At 41.5% G+C, this 18,724-nt stretch overlaps 1 protein-coding gene across 1 annotated transcript; it reads left to right on the top strand.

The window, feature by feature from the left end:
• Positions 1–4,787: 4,787 nt before the first annotated feature.
• PAG1 (phosphoprotein membrane anchor with glycosphingolipid microdomains 1) lies at positions 4,788–17,127 on the top strand (the record flags this gene model as incomplete). Its single annotated transcript, XM_084282851.1, has 6 exons — positions 4,788–4,912; positions 7,025–7,076; positions 7,607–7,703; positions 9,873–10,471; positions 15,137–15,196; positions 16,777–17,127. The coding sequence occupies 6 exons, from the start codon at positions 4,788–4,790 to the stop codon at positions 17,125–17,127; spliced, it is 1,284 nt and encodes a 427-aa protein (XP_084138977.1).
• Positions 17,128–18,724: the final 1,597 nt, after the last annotated feature.

Below are 18,724 nucleotides of genomic sequence, written 5' to 3'. Positions count from 1 at the left end.
TTCCCCACTCTCCCCAGTCCCTTCTAGGTCTGCACTAGTAGGGTGGAGAGGATCTTCCAACCCAGATGATGTGACTAAACTGTTTTATAGTTTAGTGATGCTATCATAGTAACTGGAGGTACTGGAAATGGGAGAAGTGGGCAGGAGAAGTGAGTGCGAGGAGGCCTTGCAGCCTGAGAGGGAAGCTCAACACAGGGGCAGGCCCACGAAGCTCCTGGTCTGACAGCTCAGGACAGAGAGCTGTGATCCTGAGCCATTCCAGTGTCTCTCCTGTCCTCTCGCGTTTGGGTTTTCACATCCAAAGTCACTCAGTTGTCAGAACAATTTCTTCCCTTGCCTAGAATCTATCTATAATTCATTAAGGAAACCAGAAATGCGGAGCCATTGGCTTTTCCCACCCATTTCCCCATGGAAGCTGATTGAAACGTGGGCCTAACATGGTTTGTAACAGGACATGAATGAAATGGTGGCAAAGCCCAGAAGCAGTGAGAGGACACTGAGGGGATGGTTGGTGGGAGAAGTGCCCATGGAGAGCCTCAGCCCTGGCAGTGGGCATGGGCACACGCCATCATCTCCTGTTGTGCCTCCCAGGCCACCGGGTCTGCATGCACAGGATCTGGCCATCCCCAGGCTTGAAAGGAGTCCAGGTCTCGATCCAAGCTTTTGCAGCAGCTCCCTCATGAGCTGACGTTCTCACTCTATGCACTCCCAAAAATTGCAGCCTTCCCACGCTCTTTTGTATATCTCACGTTCAAATTGCTTGCACATTGTACCCTTCTGTCCTCACTCTGAAATGCCTGAGCTGTGCTTTATCCCTACAGCACTCGTAAGGAAAAACAACACATTATTCACAGTAAAAGTGCGGGTCATGTAGTGAAATATCCCTCTTTCTGAAACTACAAACATAATTGTGCATTTAACTGCAATTTTGAAGAAATGGCTATGGGTGTTATTTGTTGTACAGATTCCACTAATGGTAAATATTGATGTCTAAAAAGCAAGAGAAAGTTCCAACAAGAAGGAGAAATTCTATTCAATATAATGTAAGAATTAGTTTTCTGAACTGATAATGATTTTGAAATGTGAACGCAAGCCATCATTGGCACTTTGCCCTAGATGAAATAAGTTTTCTTATCCAGGTACCCCAGGTCTGTCTTTATTAGTCTTTTTTTTTTTTTTTTTTTTTTTTGGGGGGGGGGCGGGGGGGACTTTGGTGTCACTAGTAACTAGAGATTTCTGAAGAAAGATACCCTTGCCTTTTTCTGGAAAGAGTGCAGCTAGAGAAATCTTCATCTTCAAAGATCTTCACGTACTGAAAAAAAGTCAGTTCAGCTGACCATTATCCTGTCCCAGTGGTGTCTCCCCTCAAGGTTAAGCTATTCAAGTCGGGCAGTCTTTCAAGGGTAGTATCAGGATATTTTTTCGAGCCAGGCAGATGACAGACTCTGTGAAACTCCATCCTTAGCAGCAGGGTTTTGTTCACCTCTGAAGCACCATCACACGAGCCGTAGCCGTGAGGACAGCAGGCACAAATACCTTTCCCCTAACAGAAAGCCTCACCAGAGGGCAGCACGATATAACTTTTTATTGTGAAAGCAGTAGTTAACCATTTCAGGTGTCTAGGAGATTTTTGACAGCTGCTTATTGTTCCATAGTCATGATTGCAAGTAAGTTTCTGCTTAAAACTAGCTTCTGAAGCAACTCCAAAATCCATTATATTAACCGCACATTAAACTTTTAGTGCCCAGGCATTGCCCAAGTGGAAACAGACGAGTCCGTTGTATTTTCACTGTCCTCTGTCAGGTTTCTGTCCCAGGCTGGTCATGGTAGTTGGTGGGTGCTTGTCCAGCTTCCAGAAGCTTTCCTGTGTCAAATGCACCTACCTGAATGAAAACTGTTTTAACCTCATAGTTTGGGAGGCATTGAACAGTAGGATTGAGTCCTCTGATGGCACCACCTGAGAAGGGTGCCGTCTTCAACACAGAGTGAATATACATGCTTTGTTTGTATTATATTTACTTGTTGCTGTTCTGTACTTAAAGCAGAACTGTTGAGCAGCTTCCAGGTCCTTTTGCACAGATGCCAAACTCCTCCAGGAGCTAGAAATGCCACAGCACTTACCATTTCTGACCTTTTTCTCTCAATTTACAGTCAAAGCTTTGGTGTCTGCATTCTTGGCCTTTCACTGCAGAACAAGTACAGTTTCTGTCCTTGGTCATTCGCTTTCCTCCATTTGGCTTCTGCCTGGTGGGGTTTCTCATTTCTGGCTTCAGTCTTGCACGTCTTGGCACTCACACATCTCTCTCCCTTGGCTCTCTCTGTGATCTCACTTCTTTTTAAGCTCAGCTTAAAAAGCTTCTGCTCATCGCACAACTTCCTAACTGTGCTGAAGTTTTCAAGGGATGCAGCTTTCCTGTGTGTCTTTACACCATGCATCTTTAGCTTTCCTTAGCTCCAATATTGTCTGTATTTAAAGGCCAGCAGCCTTATATGTAGAGAAACTTTTTCTGCTGTGTTAGCTTTTGGCACATCGCTTAGTCTTTTGAGAGGAGAACAGTATTGCTCTTCAGAGTAAATATCATTCAAGACAACTTTATGCCTGCTCCAAAAAACAAATAACCATGTATTTCTGTTTTCAGAAACATACTTTGAAATCTCTATTCTTCTTACCTTTTTTTTGCCTAATATTTGAAAAAAATATGGATTTTTTTTTTTCCTCATTCATGTTCTCTAAATTTATATACTTATTTATTGAGAAAACTAAGAAAGAAGACAACTAAAATGCTGTTGGGCACTTACTGCTACTCAAAACTATGAGTAAAACACATCCAGCACTTGTACAACATGTGACACCTGCTGCTCCCTCCCCATCCTTTGTATTTATGGGTTTTGTAAAGTTACAGATTATCTGACTTTCCAGTTACTTGGCCAAACCAGAAATACTCAACTACACTTTTAAGCCTATCTTCCTAGGACTAGCAACTTTTTTATTCTTTCATAAACTTCTCCATCTTTTGGTCTTTTTCAGATTATTCCTCATATTCTCTGTTCCCCACAACAAATGCAAACCAGGGTAAATTGGACATGGCTAGAATGCCTCAGAAAAATTAATAAATTCCATGTTTGTTTCTCACCTCTTCAAGCTACTGCAATATCATTAATAACTTAAATTTTGTTTTCACCATGGAGAAATTGGTTAGAATTGGTTCTTTTTAGAAGGTGTCTGGAAGTCTGATCCTGCATGATGGAAATCAATGAACCAATTTTGCACGGGAACAGAAACATTACTTTCTACATAGTAAAATAACTCGGTTGTTTATTCTGCTGACTCAACAGATTTCCTTTGATGTGACTGGCATTTTTCTAGAAATTAAACTTTTTTTTCATAATATTTTAGTAACAAAATGGTGACATAGTGGTTTTTGATACAGATATGATGTTGGTACCACATTGAATTTGTTATTAAAAAAATGTGCTTCTGGTGCTGTAGAAATATATATACATTTGTACATACATATTTGATATGCATAAACTTGCATAAACAAAAATATATACATACAATTAAAGTATATTTTGTATTAATGTCTGACAAGGTTTTTTCTATGTCACCATCAGAAATGTAGCTGAAAATTTGAAAGTAAGTCATGTTGATTTAAGTCATTATTCAGTCTTATGTTTGGGATGCTTTTTTTTATTCCCATAAGATAACTACTCCTTTCTTGACCATTGTATTCTACCTGAGAGTTTATCAATCCCAAAATAAGGCTGAAAGTCTGCAATTGTATTACTTATTTTTAAATTATGGAGAAAGAGATATCTTCAGCTGTGCAGAATGAAAGATTTTTTTTCTTTTTTTTCTTTTTTCTTTTTTTTTTTTTAATTTTGCCATATGTCGACAGTATGTTATATTAACAATATTGAACATATTGAATAACAAAACTTACGGATTGTAAATGCTGTTAACCCAGGAAGTGTCTGCAGGGGCTGCTGTGCTGTAGCAAAAGTTGTGTTTGTTGAAGTTCTAAAAAACACTGTGTCTATTTTTCTCATTAGTTGTTATCTTAGGTGTCAATTTAGTTGGAGAAAAGCAAAAAAATAAAAATAAAAATCAATATTACTACTCTTCAGACCAACTATTAAGAAAATAAGTATCGCACATAGAAACAGATTAAAAGATTAGATCTGATCTGCTGTGAGAAAGATTTTTGCATTATTCCTTTTAAAATCTTATCTAACTTTCTTATCATTGTACTTGAAACACCAAATCCCATGGAGGCAGGAGACAAGGGAAGGAGGTAAAGTCCTGCTGCAATTATGTTGTGTTAACTTTGCAGAAGTTGTTGTTTTTGAAAGCTCACGTTTCAATGAAGTTAACAAATAACATTGCAAAATAGACTGCTCTGGTCCCTGAAATGGATTTATAAACTTTCTTCTTCAAAGTGTGAGTACGGAGATGTTGTACTACATTTTATTCATGTTGAGATTGTAGATACATAACAGCTTGTGTTAATACTTGACAAAGTTTGTTCTATGTCACCATCAGAAACGTAGCTGAAAATATCTTTGGCTGGCTGTCTTGTAGTCAAAACTGTTTTTTTGTAAGATCTGGTTTTGAAAACCTCTCCTGTCAGATTTGGAGTTGTCAGATTCATTATCTTCAAAATCTGTGCTAACTTCCAAAGATGTTCTTCTTTCTGCAGAAACAGAAGCTGCGTTCAGCACAGATGCCAGCCTTCTCCAAGGAGTAACCTCTCCATCCCCAAGTGACACCAGCTCCTGCTAGTATCATGGGACCAGACAGTGGCTTCTTCAGCAGTGGACGGGTCCACATCATCCTGTGGGGAAGCCTGGCAGCTGTAACAACACTCCTGTTCCTCACCTTCCTCATCTTCCTCTGCTCCAGCTGCAACAGGTATGGCTTGGGAGCTTAGGAAGCAATAACACTTCTCAAGTCAAGTACTGCATGGATTAGCTTCCAGAGGAATTAGTTAGCAAGAAATACTGAGGACTTAGGTACAGAAATAAATTACCACATTGTAGTAAGTTAATGCAAAGTAGTCACTCTGTGTTTTCAGAGGGATAAGTTAATTCACACTATCCTGCCTTTTGCACCCGCAGGCATGTCTGTGGGTTGGCTTACGATATCTTTTTACCCTCGGGGTAATTTATTTGGGATCTCAGGCCTGACAGCACAACATCTGTTTTCAGAGCAAACCTGAATTTAAACAGTTCATACTGTTTTCTCTTGTAGAGGAATAATCTAAGAATTTATTTTTTGGTGTGAAGGAATAATGCTGTAGTGCTTGCTAGGTGCTGTCATGGACATTGATGGCAATGCCATGCCGGGTGGCAGTGCCAGCTCTGCTCTAGCACCACCCATCCTGTACATCACTGCTGGATCCCCTTGGCATAGCATGGCTCTGTGAATTCCTCTGGGTGTAGATCACACACAAGCAGACACACACACAAAAATTAGCTAAAAACATTTTTAAAGACAATAATCTGTTCTGAATAGTTTCTTTACACCAGCGTTAGTATTAAATGATGCTTTATAACTAGCTGGAGGAGTGGGAAAAATCCCATACTGAAATAAAAGCAAAAAAATTTTGCTTTCTCCCTCTGAAAAACTGCACATGTGGCAAAGCTTTGTTACAAACCATGAGGGAGAGCTGATCTGAGCAGGGAAAAGGGAGAGGAAGGGCTGCAAATCTTGGTGTCACCTGGGAGGGAGATCCATACCAGCAGAGGTCTTCTGCGAAGATCCACTGTCCCCAGGGGTTTGCAGGACAGGAGCAGCATGTTAGTGCTGGTCTCTGCTGAGGAAAAGGCATCAGCTGTGTTCCTATGCCTCTGTTTTAGCATGTGGTGCAGTGAGATGAAGCAGGTAAAGCAGCAGCTGCTGTCCTCCCCTCTGTCTTTCTGCAGGATGCCCTCCTCACAAGATGCCTTCCTCCCTCCAGCACACACATGTAGTACTGCATTCTTAACTTGGCATTTGGACCGTTGGTCTCGCCAGGCTTTCTGAGAGAACAGGCATTTTTGCAGAAAGATCTGGAAGTGAAAGTTTCTATAACCTGTTATCAATTGAGAAAGTGAAGTGGGCTGAACAGGACAGAAAAGCATAGGCAAAAAGGAAAGGAAAATAATTTCTATGTATTGCAGCTTTGCTTTGGCTGTTCCTGGAGACCAGGGAATTGATCCAGACCAAAATGATTAAGAATCAGACAGTGCTATTAATTAATGATTTGTGCTTATACCATCCTTATTTTCTTCTCCACAAGAGATTGCACAAGTACAAGCCCTTCTACTGACTTTGTTCATTCAAATTTCAAGGCTCCTTCAAAACATTGAGGCTCAGCCCTGCTGAGAGGGAGCCAGGCAACCTGCACTCACCCCACAGTGGTAGATATGATCTGTCAGGCCTTCACAGAGAGAAGAGAGCTAAAAACCAAGGGAGCTGCAAGAGGCCGAGTCACAAACACTGCTGACTTCGAGTTCAGCCTCTCTAAAGGGTAGGATCCTACAGGTGTCTGTCCTGCCTAGGAGACACCTGCCAGAATAAGAGTTTTATTTCCAAAACGGTAGAAATGGGAAATTCGATCCATACCAGTAGCCCCATGAAGTACAATTGAAGCAGCATTCATCTTGAAAAGTCTCTGCTGCTATGTAATCTGTAGGCCTTCTTGAGCTGCTCGTGGTTATTGTTAATTATAACTAGTATCCTGAGTGGAAGTAGGATGAATTTTATGGGTGTCTTCTGCTGCTTCTTGTGATCTTTCCTTAAACAAGAAAAAAGGTTGTGTGTGTTTGCTGTACCTTTTCAGATATGTTCATCACCACCCTATCTTGCTGGTGACCTTACACAGAAACCTTACCTGTCCCTGTAATAATTTTCAGTTACGAAATTTGTAATATTGTGGTGAATCACAGTTCTGCTCCCCGCAGGTGTGTAAAAGCTATTAATGATTGGCATTTGTGGAATAGTGTAATCTGGAGTAACATTTTGTGTTGCCTCTTCATTAAGGGAAAAGAAGTCCAAACATCAGAATGGAGATCATGAAAATCTGATGAACGTGGTAAGTGTTTATTCCTGGCAGCTTGTGTCGTCTCGGGGTTGGTTTGCATCAGGCCCCTTGCAAAATACTGCAGGCTGGAAAACAAATCAGAAGCTTAGAGACTGTTAAGCACAGGAAATTTTACAAGTTTCAGAACAGGAAAAGGAAGACAACTTCTGCTGATCTCAATAATTTGCATTTTGTGTTGTCGCTCCGTATCTCCTGCTTTTTCATTCTTTCGGGTTGCAGTGCAAGTGCAGTTTACCCATTTGTCAGCTGCTGTCTTCTCACTGGTTGAAGCTTTGGTAATTTCTATTACCATAAAGTCTGGAAGGGAGACCACCCTGGACACACTTAGATTTGTTTTTTTTTAACATCTGTAAACGCATAAATATCTGTTTGAGTATAATCAGCCTGATTTTACCCTCCTGCCAGTGATGCATGCGAGTCAGTCTCTCTCCTGAGATGGGAATGAAATTCATTGTGATTCTGTTCATGCAAACATGCGTTCTGACCATGTGTTGATTAAATCCCACTGCTTTGTGTTGCAGCCTTCCGAGAAGGAGGTGTTCAGCCACTCCATCACGAGCTCGGCTACGGAGCCGCCCCCCAGCAGTGAGCAGAACGGGGCGCTCAGCAATGGCGAGGGTGAGCAACGCTTCCTTTTTTTTCCCAGTCTTTGCTTTGCTGAGCACTCAAAGTGATTCACATACATTGAAAGTCAAGTATCACTGGAAAATATTTTGCTCAGCTGCACCTAAAAATAAAATGTGCTCTGGGGTCAGCGCTGCTGGGAGCCAAATGCTCACCGTGGCACCGGGGGCTGCGTCCCCTCCTCCCAGCTCCCCTCCAACCTCACTGTGAAGCTGGAGGTTGAGCTATTAAATCTTTACCCCTCGGAGACAAGTGACCAAAGGAATTTCTAAACTTTGTTTTTGTGGTTCATCACAGCTCCTGTACATTGACTTGTTGCGTTTGGGTACGCTCACATTTCTGAGTGACTCAGTGCACAAGGAAAAGCCCTCTGGAAAGGGGGAAGCGTTTCTGCTTGCCACCAGTCACCACACATTCAGCTGTCAGAAGCTGCTCCTGAAAGGCATGCTGTCAACTATCAGACAGGTTTTAGACTGTCAGATACTACTCAGCTTACAATTTGCGTAGCAACCCTTTCACAGAAGAGGAAACAATTTGCTTTAATTTCTTATTTTATGTTTTAAATATCCTTTTTGTTAAAAGTTATTTTGCTGTTTGCCTTTTAAGCAGGGGCAGGGCTATGGGAGAATCACAGAATCACACAGAATTTCTATGTTGGAAGAGACCTCTAGATCATCGAGTCCAAGCACCATCAAATGTATTACTTTTTCTTTTGCCCAACTTGTCAGAGTTTTGTTGGTGGCTGCTTGTCTATACTAAGCTCTTTGAAGAGCACAGAAGTCCCTGAGGGCCAAGGCCAGAAAGGGAAAATGTTCCAGCTTCCCCAGGCTGGTCCTGAAGTTCCTCAGGAAGTCTGCAGGCATCCTGAGAACTGAACAGGACACCTTGAATGTGACTTTTTCCTCTCAAGGTGCAGGAGGCAAGCGAATGGAGAAAGATGTTTTCCCTTTCTTCTCCTCATGTTTCCCATTCAGACAATGATTACCATCTCATGCCTGAAATTCCAACTTGAGTTTTTCTGTCAGGTTACAGCTCCTAAAGGAGCTGTTGTGTGAGTCTGCATGTCCAGTGCTGAAGGTAGAGAAGCATATGTGACAACCACCAAATTAGTTGCACTGGTTGCTTCAGCAGCACTTGTTGTCATGATGTCAAACGCGCTAAAGGAAATGGAAGAATAGGTAGATTATTCCAAGAGAACACCATAGGAACTGTACTGTAAAGCTGTCCAGAAGTGATTTTTCAAAGAAATGGTGTCTCATAAAGTAACACATCATGTACTATCCGAAACACGCTTGTATGTACCCACGTATACATCCCTGAATGCAGGTAAATGTCACACGTGTGCACTGTAAGATGAGAGGTCCCATAAATTTCAGTCCCTGATACTCTCTTTGTGACAGTGACATGTGGCCCACTTCTGCTACTTAAAATAACATGTTCTGCCTAACACTACTTTCTGAAGTCTACTCGTCTCTTTTGTGCATATGGCTGGCTTGTTAGTAGGTTGTCAACCTACATTATGTGGTGTGAGACTAGGAAAAGTACGGCACAGCCTTCCAATAAGGAGCTCCTGGTGTGGCGTGCAGTGAGGCTGACTTAACAAGCCTGGGCAAGGTGTGATTCAGAGGAGAATTTGGCCAGTGTGTTGAACAAGGTGAGGGCTGGGCAGGGAGAAGGCAGGACAGCCTTCTTTTTTGATTACAAAGGATGAGGAAATGGGAAGAGGAAAATCCCACAAGATATTTTGAATGCAATTGGTTTGAGGCTTCCCAGCAGTGTTCCCCATCTGAAACTATTGAACAGTCTGCAAGCATTCAACATAACCAATTCAAGTATAAGCCAGCTGAACGTAGGTGCCTGCCTGCACCTGCCCACCCAACCTGTCTTTATTGTGAATACCGTTGCTCTGTAAAGCGATTTGGGGGTGCACAAAGCATTTAAGATGTTGTCAGAATGACATTTTAACAGTTGAGTGCAGAAAGCTCTGTAACTGAAAGCTTTTTCTAAACTGAAAACATGATGACTACTAGGCATTTCCAGGCATTACTGTCATTTATTCTTTTTAATAAGACACAGAAACAGAGTAATGTAGAGAGTACCAAATTGCATTCAGCTTTCTTAGTCATGCGCTTGTTTTAAATACTTCTTTATAATTTTCTCTAGTGCTCTCAGAGGACAGTACAACTGCCTGTATCCAACCTTATGAAGAAGTACAAACATCTGTCTCTGATCTGCTAGATCCACAAGACAGTCTTGGAAAATCCATAAAATGTCACCAGAGCCGGGAGCTACCCAGTATTCCCCCTAACAATACCATGGAAACCATCATCTCAGCTAGAAATGCAGAAAATGATCAAGGTCTTGGAATGGAAGGGCCTTACGAAGTCTTAAAAGACAGCTCCTCTCAAGAGAACATAGTTGAGGACTGCTTGTATGAAACTGTGAAGGAAATCAAAGATGTTGGAGCAGCAGCCAACATGGAAAGAAGCTGCAACAGAAAGTCAGCAGCTTCACTGATGGCATCTGAAGGTCAGGATCAGACTCCTGAGTGCAGAATTGAATCAGCAGAATACGCGTCTGTAGACCGAAATAAAAAAAGTCGCCAAAGTGCTAATTCAGAAAGCCCTCTTGACAACACACCAGATGTAGAAGATGAGCTTCCCCCTCCAGTACCCATGAAACTTCTTGACGAAAATGAGAACGTGCAAGAAAATGAAGTGGAAGAAGGAGAAGGAACAGAAGGAGCAAGTGAACCAGAGAAGGTAAATACTACTTGTCTTTGTCAAACAGACAGACAATCACTACAGAACACACAGGGCAGAGGAATATTTTTTAAATAACAAAAAAATGGCAAGAAATGGAGAAAAAAAAAAAAGTAAAAGCACACTCAAATCGATGCAAGACTGTAAAATATAGAAATAGGAAAAATCATGGTACAGCATTACACTTTAGTAAAAACATGTATTCATGTTTTTGGAACCTACATGTAGGATCCTTGCAGCATGCTGTTCATAAACCTTTTCTTAAATATTATCCAGAAGTTACGTAGGAAGCCTCTGCTTCTTTATCCAATGGTATTATACTTGTAGGAGAAATTAAAATAGGTATCCAGTGCTTTTGTTAACAACCATATATCGTTCAGAATCTTGCGCTTGTTTTTTTCTAGTAAAACCTAGATTTGTGGATGGAAGAGTGAGGCATTTTTGCTAGGTGCCTTAGTTTTAGACGTCTCTCTTCTGTTGGGCCACTTAACTGCATCTTATGCATCTGCTCAAAGTTTCATCTGGTCTCCCTCTGTAGGAGATAATAGGAACAGAAAAAGAGAGAGGGAGAGAGAATGAAGTTGTAGACTTTTGAAACATAAGATCTACTTTTGGTCTTGTAGCTGATATTCAGCAATTCCTATGTAAAAAGGATCACAAAAGATAAGTACTAATCTCCATTAAGCCAGCCATAAAAGCTGCAAAGACTTTATCAACCTGTAGATTTTATACTTCTTGAATTCTGTTTGTCACACATGAACAGAGTAATGAACTTCTACCTGGTAAAATCACAGCCAAAAGTTGTGTTTTCTCAGTGGCTTATTCTTTCTCCCAGCCTAGGGACAAATTAGTGGTGAAATCCTTGAAAAACAGAGCAATGACATTTTCAACAAGTTGTTTTACCAGTCTTAGTTTTTCACCGGAATTAATTGCAAGAATGCTTTTTAATCACTGCACAGAGTTGTCACAAATTGTTAAGTTCACATTTTTCAGAACTTGATGAAATAATTTGTAATTGTGAAGAATAGAACTGTGATTTTAACAGGTTAATATAATTTTGGAGTCTGAGTCATGAAATAATATTAGGTATTCATGAAAATTTCCAAAAATCCTTCAGGTGTGATGCAACATTTTAATGTAAATATATACCTGAAAAATCATAGGAAAGCTGAGGTATTGTTACTTGCTTCTGTTTTTTCTCTTGTTTGAAGTACTTCAGTAATCCAGGCAGAGGGCAGAAAAATACCTTGTTAAATAACTGATTAACCATGTAATTTATAAAGCCCTAGAGTATCGATGTGAACAAAGGGAAGGCTACTTAAAATCTAAAAATTGTTTATCCAGACTCTCCAGTGCACATTCTTAAAAATAATGAGCTTGTTAACTAGTAAATTAAGATATGTCTGTCGATAATAATTCATCAACACTTCTCTCCCTCCAAATTCTGGCCACATGTAATTTCTAATTAATCTTTTAGAGAAGCAGCTTTCAGTACTAATGACATTTTCCCTACCAGGTGTGAAAAGACTTCCAGAAAATCATTGTATTTCCCTGTCACTGATACAAAGGAAATGCATTTGCTGCTCAGTAGCTCCCCAGCACACCGTGTATACAATGTCAGTGACTGCAAGGACTGGGAATTGATTAAAATGGTTCAGGTTTTGAAGGATTAATCAAGAAATGACACATGCAGTCCCCTAAGTGCCAGAAAAAAGGTGTTTGTCTAATTAAAATTTATTCAGAGCTAAAGTCATCCTGAGTTAAGCCTCAGCAGCGTCAGCTCCTTCCAAAGTCCTCTGCTAGGTACATGCATTATGCATCGAGGCGTGTGCCTGTCCTGTCCTTGAGAGCTACAGCTGCAGCAGAGTTGGAAATGGTAATTGATTGAATATATAAATGTCATTATTGTCAGCATTGTACGTGGAGGTGGTTGCAGGATTGTTTTTCTGTTGTGGTGATGATAATTTTTTCCCTCTATTCTGCTTCTTCACACAATGCACAGCAATGCCTGTTTTTTTCAGATGTGGCAACCAAGAACAAGATGTTTATGGAAATGTATTTTAGATTTGTAACTCTTTTAGTTAAACAGACTCCATAGGTGTCTCTTCTTGCTTCCTGTCATGTTTGGGAGGGAGCAAGGCTGGCCAAGCCTGAGACTGCTCCAGAGTTTAACAGCATGAAGAGGAGTTCTGGTGCGACAGGTTGAGCCTGGCACTGTTTCATTACCAGCAGAGGTGTGCCCCCAGGTAATGCCTGCTGGATCCAGAAGAAGCACACTGCTTGGTCAGCGTTCCAGATACAGATACAGCAGTACAGATCCTCTTTTTCATCCAGGACTTTCCAGAGTGAGAAAATCCAGGAACACTGGTAAAAATGTTCTCTGTGTGTACATTTGGCTGCTGCCCATCTGGTTTCAGACTTTCACAGCTTGAGGACGGGCAAAGCATCTCTCGCAAATGCACCCGAGGAGAATGGTGTTCTTGTTCTGATGCCTGAGTTAAGAGCAACAGCCAAGCCAACGAGCAAAAAATCCAGTGCTGTTGAGGAACAAAAGGAAAGTGGAAAGAAAATAAGAACTTGTTCTGTTTGTGTTGAGGCTTCAAACGTAATTTATAAAATTGCTAGGTACAAGGTGTTTAGGAGCAAGTATTTTCTTCTGTTTCCAAGATGATGATATCCTTCAAAATCAATGTGTCACAGTTTCCACATTTAGAAGAAAGGACGCTGTGTACCAGGGAAACAGACAGGACTGTCAGTACTTGGGGATGTTTCTCAATACTGGACTGGGAAACGGTAGAAGGGATCCTGGCACACGGTGCTTACAAACACACTGATTAGAGAAAATAACATCACTGCAGATTCTTTCTAGCACATATTTGTTTTAATGGTCAAAGCTGACACTAAAAACTTACTCCTCAAGACAAAACATGTCCCGCAAACGAGAACAAATAAACTGAGCATCTGTAGTATTGCAGATTCAATAAAAGGCTACACCAAAATGCATTTGAACTTCTTTTTTTAATTGGTGAGTGAGCAAACCACAGGTTAAAGCGTAGATTTTCCAGCCAGCAAGACAGAAGTTAAAGATGGTAGGCCTAAAGGAAGCTTCACCAGGAGTAGGATTCAGAGTGCATTGGGTCAGAGTCTTCCTGAGACCTGCATGAGGAGCCTGAAGTTTGGAATTTTTCAGAATTAAACCACCAAGAAAAATGAAAGAAGGAAGGAATCTGTTGTAATGAGTCTTTATGGAAAATAAATAAATGAATATATCTTGTATGTCTTATACATTTCTGGAAGCAATATTTAATTGACTGTGCTAAAAATAGCTCTACTTCTCCATCTTGGTCTGTACTGGAGGAGGTCTGAAATATTTTAAGTGGAAATTTTGCATAGAACTCCAAAATATGGGGCAGGAGTTCGGCAAGGTCTGCTTGCCCTGGTGAGGAGGACTTGTACATCTGCTGTGAGGTAGCCAGGGCCCTGCTTGACATAAAAGTCACAGAATCACAGCATCACAGAAAGGTTTGGGGTGGAAAGGACCTTAGAGACCACCCAGTTCCAACCCTCTGCCATGGGCAGCGACACCTCCCACCAGACCAGGTTGCCCAAAGCCCCATCCAGCCTGGCCTTGAACACCTCCCGGCATGGGGCATCCACAGCTTCTCTGGGCAACCTACGCCAGGGCCTCACCATCCTCATAGTAAAGAATTTCTTTCCTGTATCTGATCTAAATCTCCCCTCTTTTAGTTTAAATCCGTTCCCCCTGACTCAGCGTCCCTCCCCAGCTTTCCTGTAGGTCCCCTTTAGGTACTGGCAGGCTGCTGTAAGGTCTCCCCAGGGCCTTCTCTTCTCCAGGCTGAACAACCCCAGCTCCCTCAGCCTGTCTGCATAGGAGACGTGTTCCAGCTCCTTGATCATCCTCATGGCCCTCCTCTGGGCTAACTCTAATACTTCCATGTCCTTCTGCTGTTGGGGGCCCCAGAGCAGAACACAGCACTCCAGGTGGGGTCTCACAAGAGCAGAGCAGAGGGGGACAAGCACCTCCCTCGCCCTGCTGGCCATGCTGCTTTTGATGCAGCCCAGGATATGGTTGGCTTTCTGGGCTGCAAGCACACATTGCTGGCTCATGTTGAGCTTTGAAGGTTGTGAGTGCACCTCGGCATAGTTGCTACAATTTGTGGTGGAGGAAAATGTCGCTGCCTTGCAGAGCTTCCAGACCTCGCTGAAGGAAGGACAGTAATCGTAAGGAAGGCTCCAGCTCAGTGAGTTCTTTTGTAATCTAGGAGTGTATCTGAAAATCAAGCAGAAGGCTGGCTAGTGTTTCACAGCACCTCGCTTTTAATTGTTCAAAAGCCTCTGCAGACACTTTACTTCATTGGAAGTTTAAAGGCAGGGGTACAGCGCAGCAGAGATTGTTTTAACCATTACATTATTTTTGCCCCTTTTAGGTCAGCACAAGAGCAGATACATTAAAAAGCTCTACTAACCTCAGGGCTGTTATCTCCAGAGATGTACGCTGGATATTAGCTCCATAAAATGGAACTAGTGAGCAAATGACCATAAAATACAATGTATTGATTGTAATGTGAGGGTTTTATTGCAGGTTCCACGCTGTTGACTGGTAATGAGCCTTTTTTTTTTTCTTTCTTTCTTCCTTTTTTACAGAGGCATAGTTCGATGTCTTACAAGTCTCGGGAGGAAGATCCATCTCTTACAGAAGATGAGGTTGGCTTCTTGCATGAAATTCAATAACTAGCTAGAGACCTTTTTTCAGGCAGAAATTAGCATAAGCTCTGCGTGATTAAGCAGGATCTAAGAAAGGTGAAAATTGTCTGAAGGGAAAATGAAAGCTGAAGTTTTTCTGTACAAAGTTTGCACTGTCATATTTCTGAAATAGAAGTATTTATAAATTTCTGAATAGAAGTATTCTAGCATATGGCTTTGTCAGGCCAATAAGCTTAAAAAAAGGTGTCTGAAAATAATGAGAGACACTAATTAGCTGATCATTAGGGCAGCTCCTTGGTTTGGTTGCCAAGTTCTACTTAAGAAGTTTGAAACGTGCCCTACCTTTCCCATTCAAAGTGTATGGGGCTGAAAAGCACAATGAAAGCATCGGAACGTAAACTGTTCTTTTAAATGTTTGTTAGTCAAAGAAATTGAGGAGATTGAAACAGAGATAGAAAAGTGAAACAGAAATAAGATTGCTCGTGACCATATCCAGTGCTTCTTTACAATTTGATACAAATCCATGGTGGTCTTGCATGCTTGGGAGGAAAGACTTCAAATGTAGCAGAGGAGCTGTATGTCAATTACAATGCTAGGTACCAGAGAAGCAAAGCAAAAAATTTCAGCCTTGTGGCCCACGAGAGGGAAGTTATGCACATTGACTGGCAGAGGGAGTCAGGATGCACTGGGCACCAGCCAGGAGCAGAGGGACACGTGGACGTGGGCTTCTCCTTCACCTCTTCGTGAAGGGCCACCTTTGTGCAGCAATTTGGGCGTACCACCTCCTCTGAGAGCTCTTCTAGAATACTGCTTATACAATTTGTACCATTAGAAATTTACTTTTGGGAAGGTTTCTCTACCCTTGTTGGGTTCATTGTTCTACCCACCCCATATGGAGCCAGAAGGAGAGAAATTCCTGCTCCTTCTTGTGTTTGCGGCAGCTGGGAGGTACCAATCTCTGGTCTTCAGTTCTGACAGGCAGTGACTGAGGTGCAGCTCAGGTGCAGGCTAGCCAAGGGAACAAACCTTGCACATCAAGGCCAGCACTGACTATTTGCTATTTTCTGATTTTCCTCCTGATTTTTAATGCTCTCTTCACGTTTTGGTCCCTCATTGGCTGCACCTATAAAACCAAGAAATAACTGCTGTCCTATAGCAGTGTCTGTAAAAGCTGGAGGGTAGCTGCTACCATTACAATGAAAGAGCAAAGGTCAGGCTGCATCCTTTTGCCTTCCAGCAGCTGAACCTGATCATCTCTTTGATACCTGTCTCATTCAGCCCAAGTTGGCTCCAGTACCATAGCAAAGCTTGCAAGAGCTCCTGCTCACGAAGCCAGTCCTGGATCTGAATTGCCTGCAGGGATTTATATTCAAATAACTTTTACTTATCTAAATGTCATCATTCTTTTTTGAAGGAAATAATAAATTTATAAATGCATGCAAGAAAAGCAATTTTGTAAGAAAGGATATGTATTTATTGGAAGGTCCTGTCTTTCAATATACTGGTGGTGGGAGGGGGGCAGACTGGCACCCAAGCTTTATGCCATGCTTAAACACTCAGTGGGTGTCTCCTTTTCCTAGATCTCAGCCATGTACTCTTCAGTGAGCAAGCCAGGACAGGCCATCAAGGCACTGGATTCTCCTTACACCTGTATTCAAGAAATCACATCTCAGAGGTCCCCGTCTGTTTGCAGTGGCCTCTATGCAAGTGTGAAGGACTTTGAAAACACCCTCAGTACTACCACTGTGCCTCAGTCAGCAGACAGACCCAACGGGGAGCTGGAGCCTGACTATGAAGCTATCCAGGCAGTGAGCCAAGAAGAAGACAGGACCTTGTCTGTGCCTAACACAAACCACACTGCTCTTTCGGGAGAGAATGACTATGAGAGCATAGGGGACTTGCAGCACCACAGGGATGTCACCAGACTTTAACTACTCTGGCAGCCAGATTTCAGCCTTTATCTTATCTGCTGGTGTTTTCAAAACAACACGTGAGACAAGGAGAGGGGATCGCTTCTTCTTTTGAGGAACAAAGCTAAGTATGGAATAGAAATTGTGAAGAAGCCTTGTATGGTTCAGCCTGGGTGTGATATCCATGGGGTTGTTCTGGGTGGTGGACGGAGGCTCACAGGAAAATTTATTTTTTATTGTTACCTTTTTATTATTAGTTCCAAGATGGCCAGAATTCGGGAAGGAGTGCTGTGTTTGTCGTCCAGATAGGATCACATACCAAAAAGACTGCCTTTACACAAAGCTAGCTTTTCAGTTTAGAAGATTATTGTACATCATTTTCTTCAACGTGTTTTTCAAGAATCATTCTTCATTCAAGCTTGGGCATCCACTTCGTGAAGGTGTGCTAACCTCTTTGTATTTGGGAGCATGCTGTAAATCAGTCCTTGCAACCAGGTGGGGCTGAGATGGAGTCAGGATATCGGTGTGTCCTTTCCACTGTCATTACAACTAAAGTGCAAATAACAGTCACTTCACTTCATAAGGGACCTACCCCAAATGTACTTGAATTAATTCTGTAGGCTTTTTTCTTTCTTTCCTTTTTTTTTTTTTTTTTTTTTTTTTTATGTCGGGGCTGTAGAATGTGACTTGCAGTATTTTGAGATGTGTACTGGTATTTGTAGGGTTTTTCATTTAATTATTTGTGAAATACTGCTTTTAAATGGCAAGTGACACTCCTAGCATTCTCACTGTGTCCCTCCCGTGTGCACACATGCACCTACACATACACACACCAGACGACTGTCATGTTGCAAGAAGTTGTACAAATGAATGTGTTGGCATAATGTTTAGTCTAACCTTAATAGTGTTGAGTCATCTTTTAAAGAATTTTGCCCTTTTTAAAGACTTAAAATATTTTAATATCTATTGTATTATATAGGAAAACTTCTGTATTGTGTTGGGTGGATGATATTTTTCATTTTTACAACATATTTTTAATCTTTGAAGTTTTTGTAGATTACCTTACTGCTTTATGTAACCAGAGGAATCCCATTCCTTCCTTGGGTTTTATTTCTTTTTCCTTTACATCTTTTTCCTATTTTAGAAGTACGTAAACAAACAATTGCTATATTATTTTTTTTAATATTCTTAAGCAGGGATGTGGACCATGTCTTGCTGTTTTTAAGCTTAAAATAATTCAGTCTGTGTAAAAGAAAAAAGGCAAAAAAGAGGTAGAAAAGAGAGTGGATTTCTTCTGGAATTGCCATTGGTCATCCTTGTTCCTCTGCCAAAAGGAGCAGGAGAGTCATAGCTAAGGGAGACCACAAACTTCCTGGGGCTCTGACAAGCAGTTTGAAAGCCACTGTCTTTCCAAAGGTACCAGGTTATTCTGTTACTAGTGAAAGAAAAAAAAAGTACAGTACGCAGATGAAATAAGCAGGTACTGGACTGATACTCGTTTTCTTCAAGAATAGTGCAATGATGAATAGTATGATAATACAAGAACAGTCCAACAGTAGAGAGTAGGCATTTCATTATATGCCTTTGTACACACTGACGTGTACATCTGTGCACGTGT

This window comes from Netta rufina (assembly GCF_964035555.1).
Source record: "Netta rufina genome assembly, chromosome: 2".
NCBI classification, from domain to species: domain Eukaryota; kingdom Metazoa; phylum Chordata; class Aves; order Anseriformes; family Anatidae; genus Netta; species Netta rufina.
Note: the sequence above shows the minus strand (reverse complement) of the source record. Positions and strands in the feature narration are given on the sequence as shown.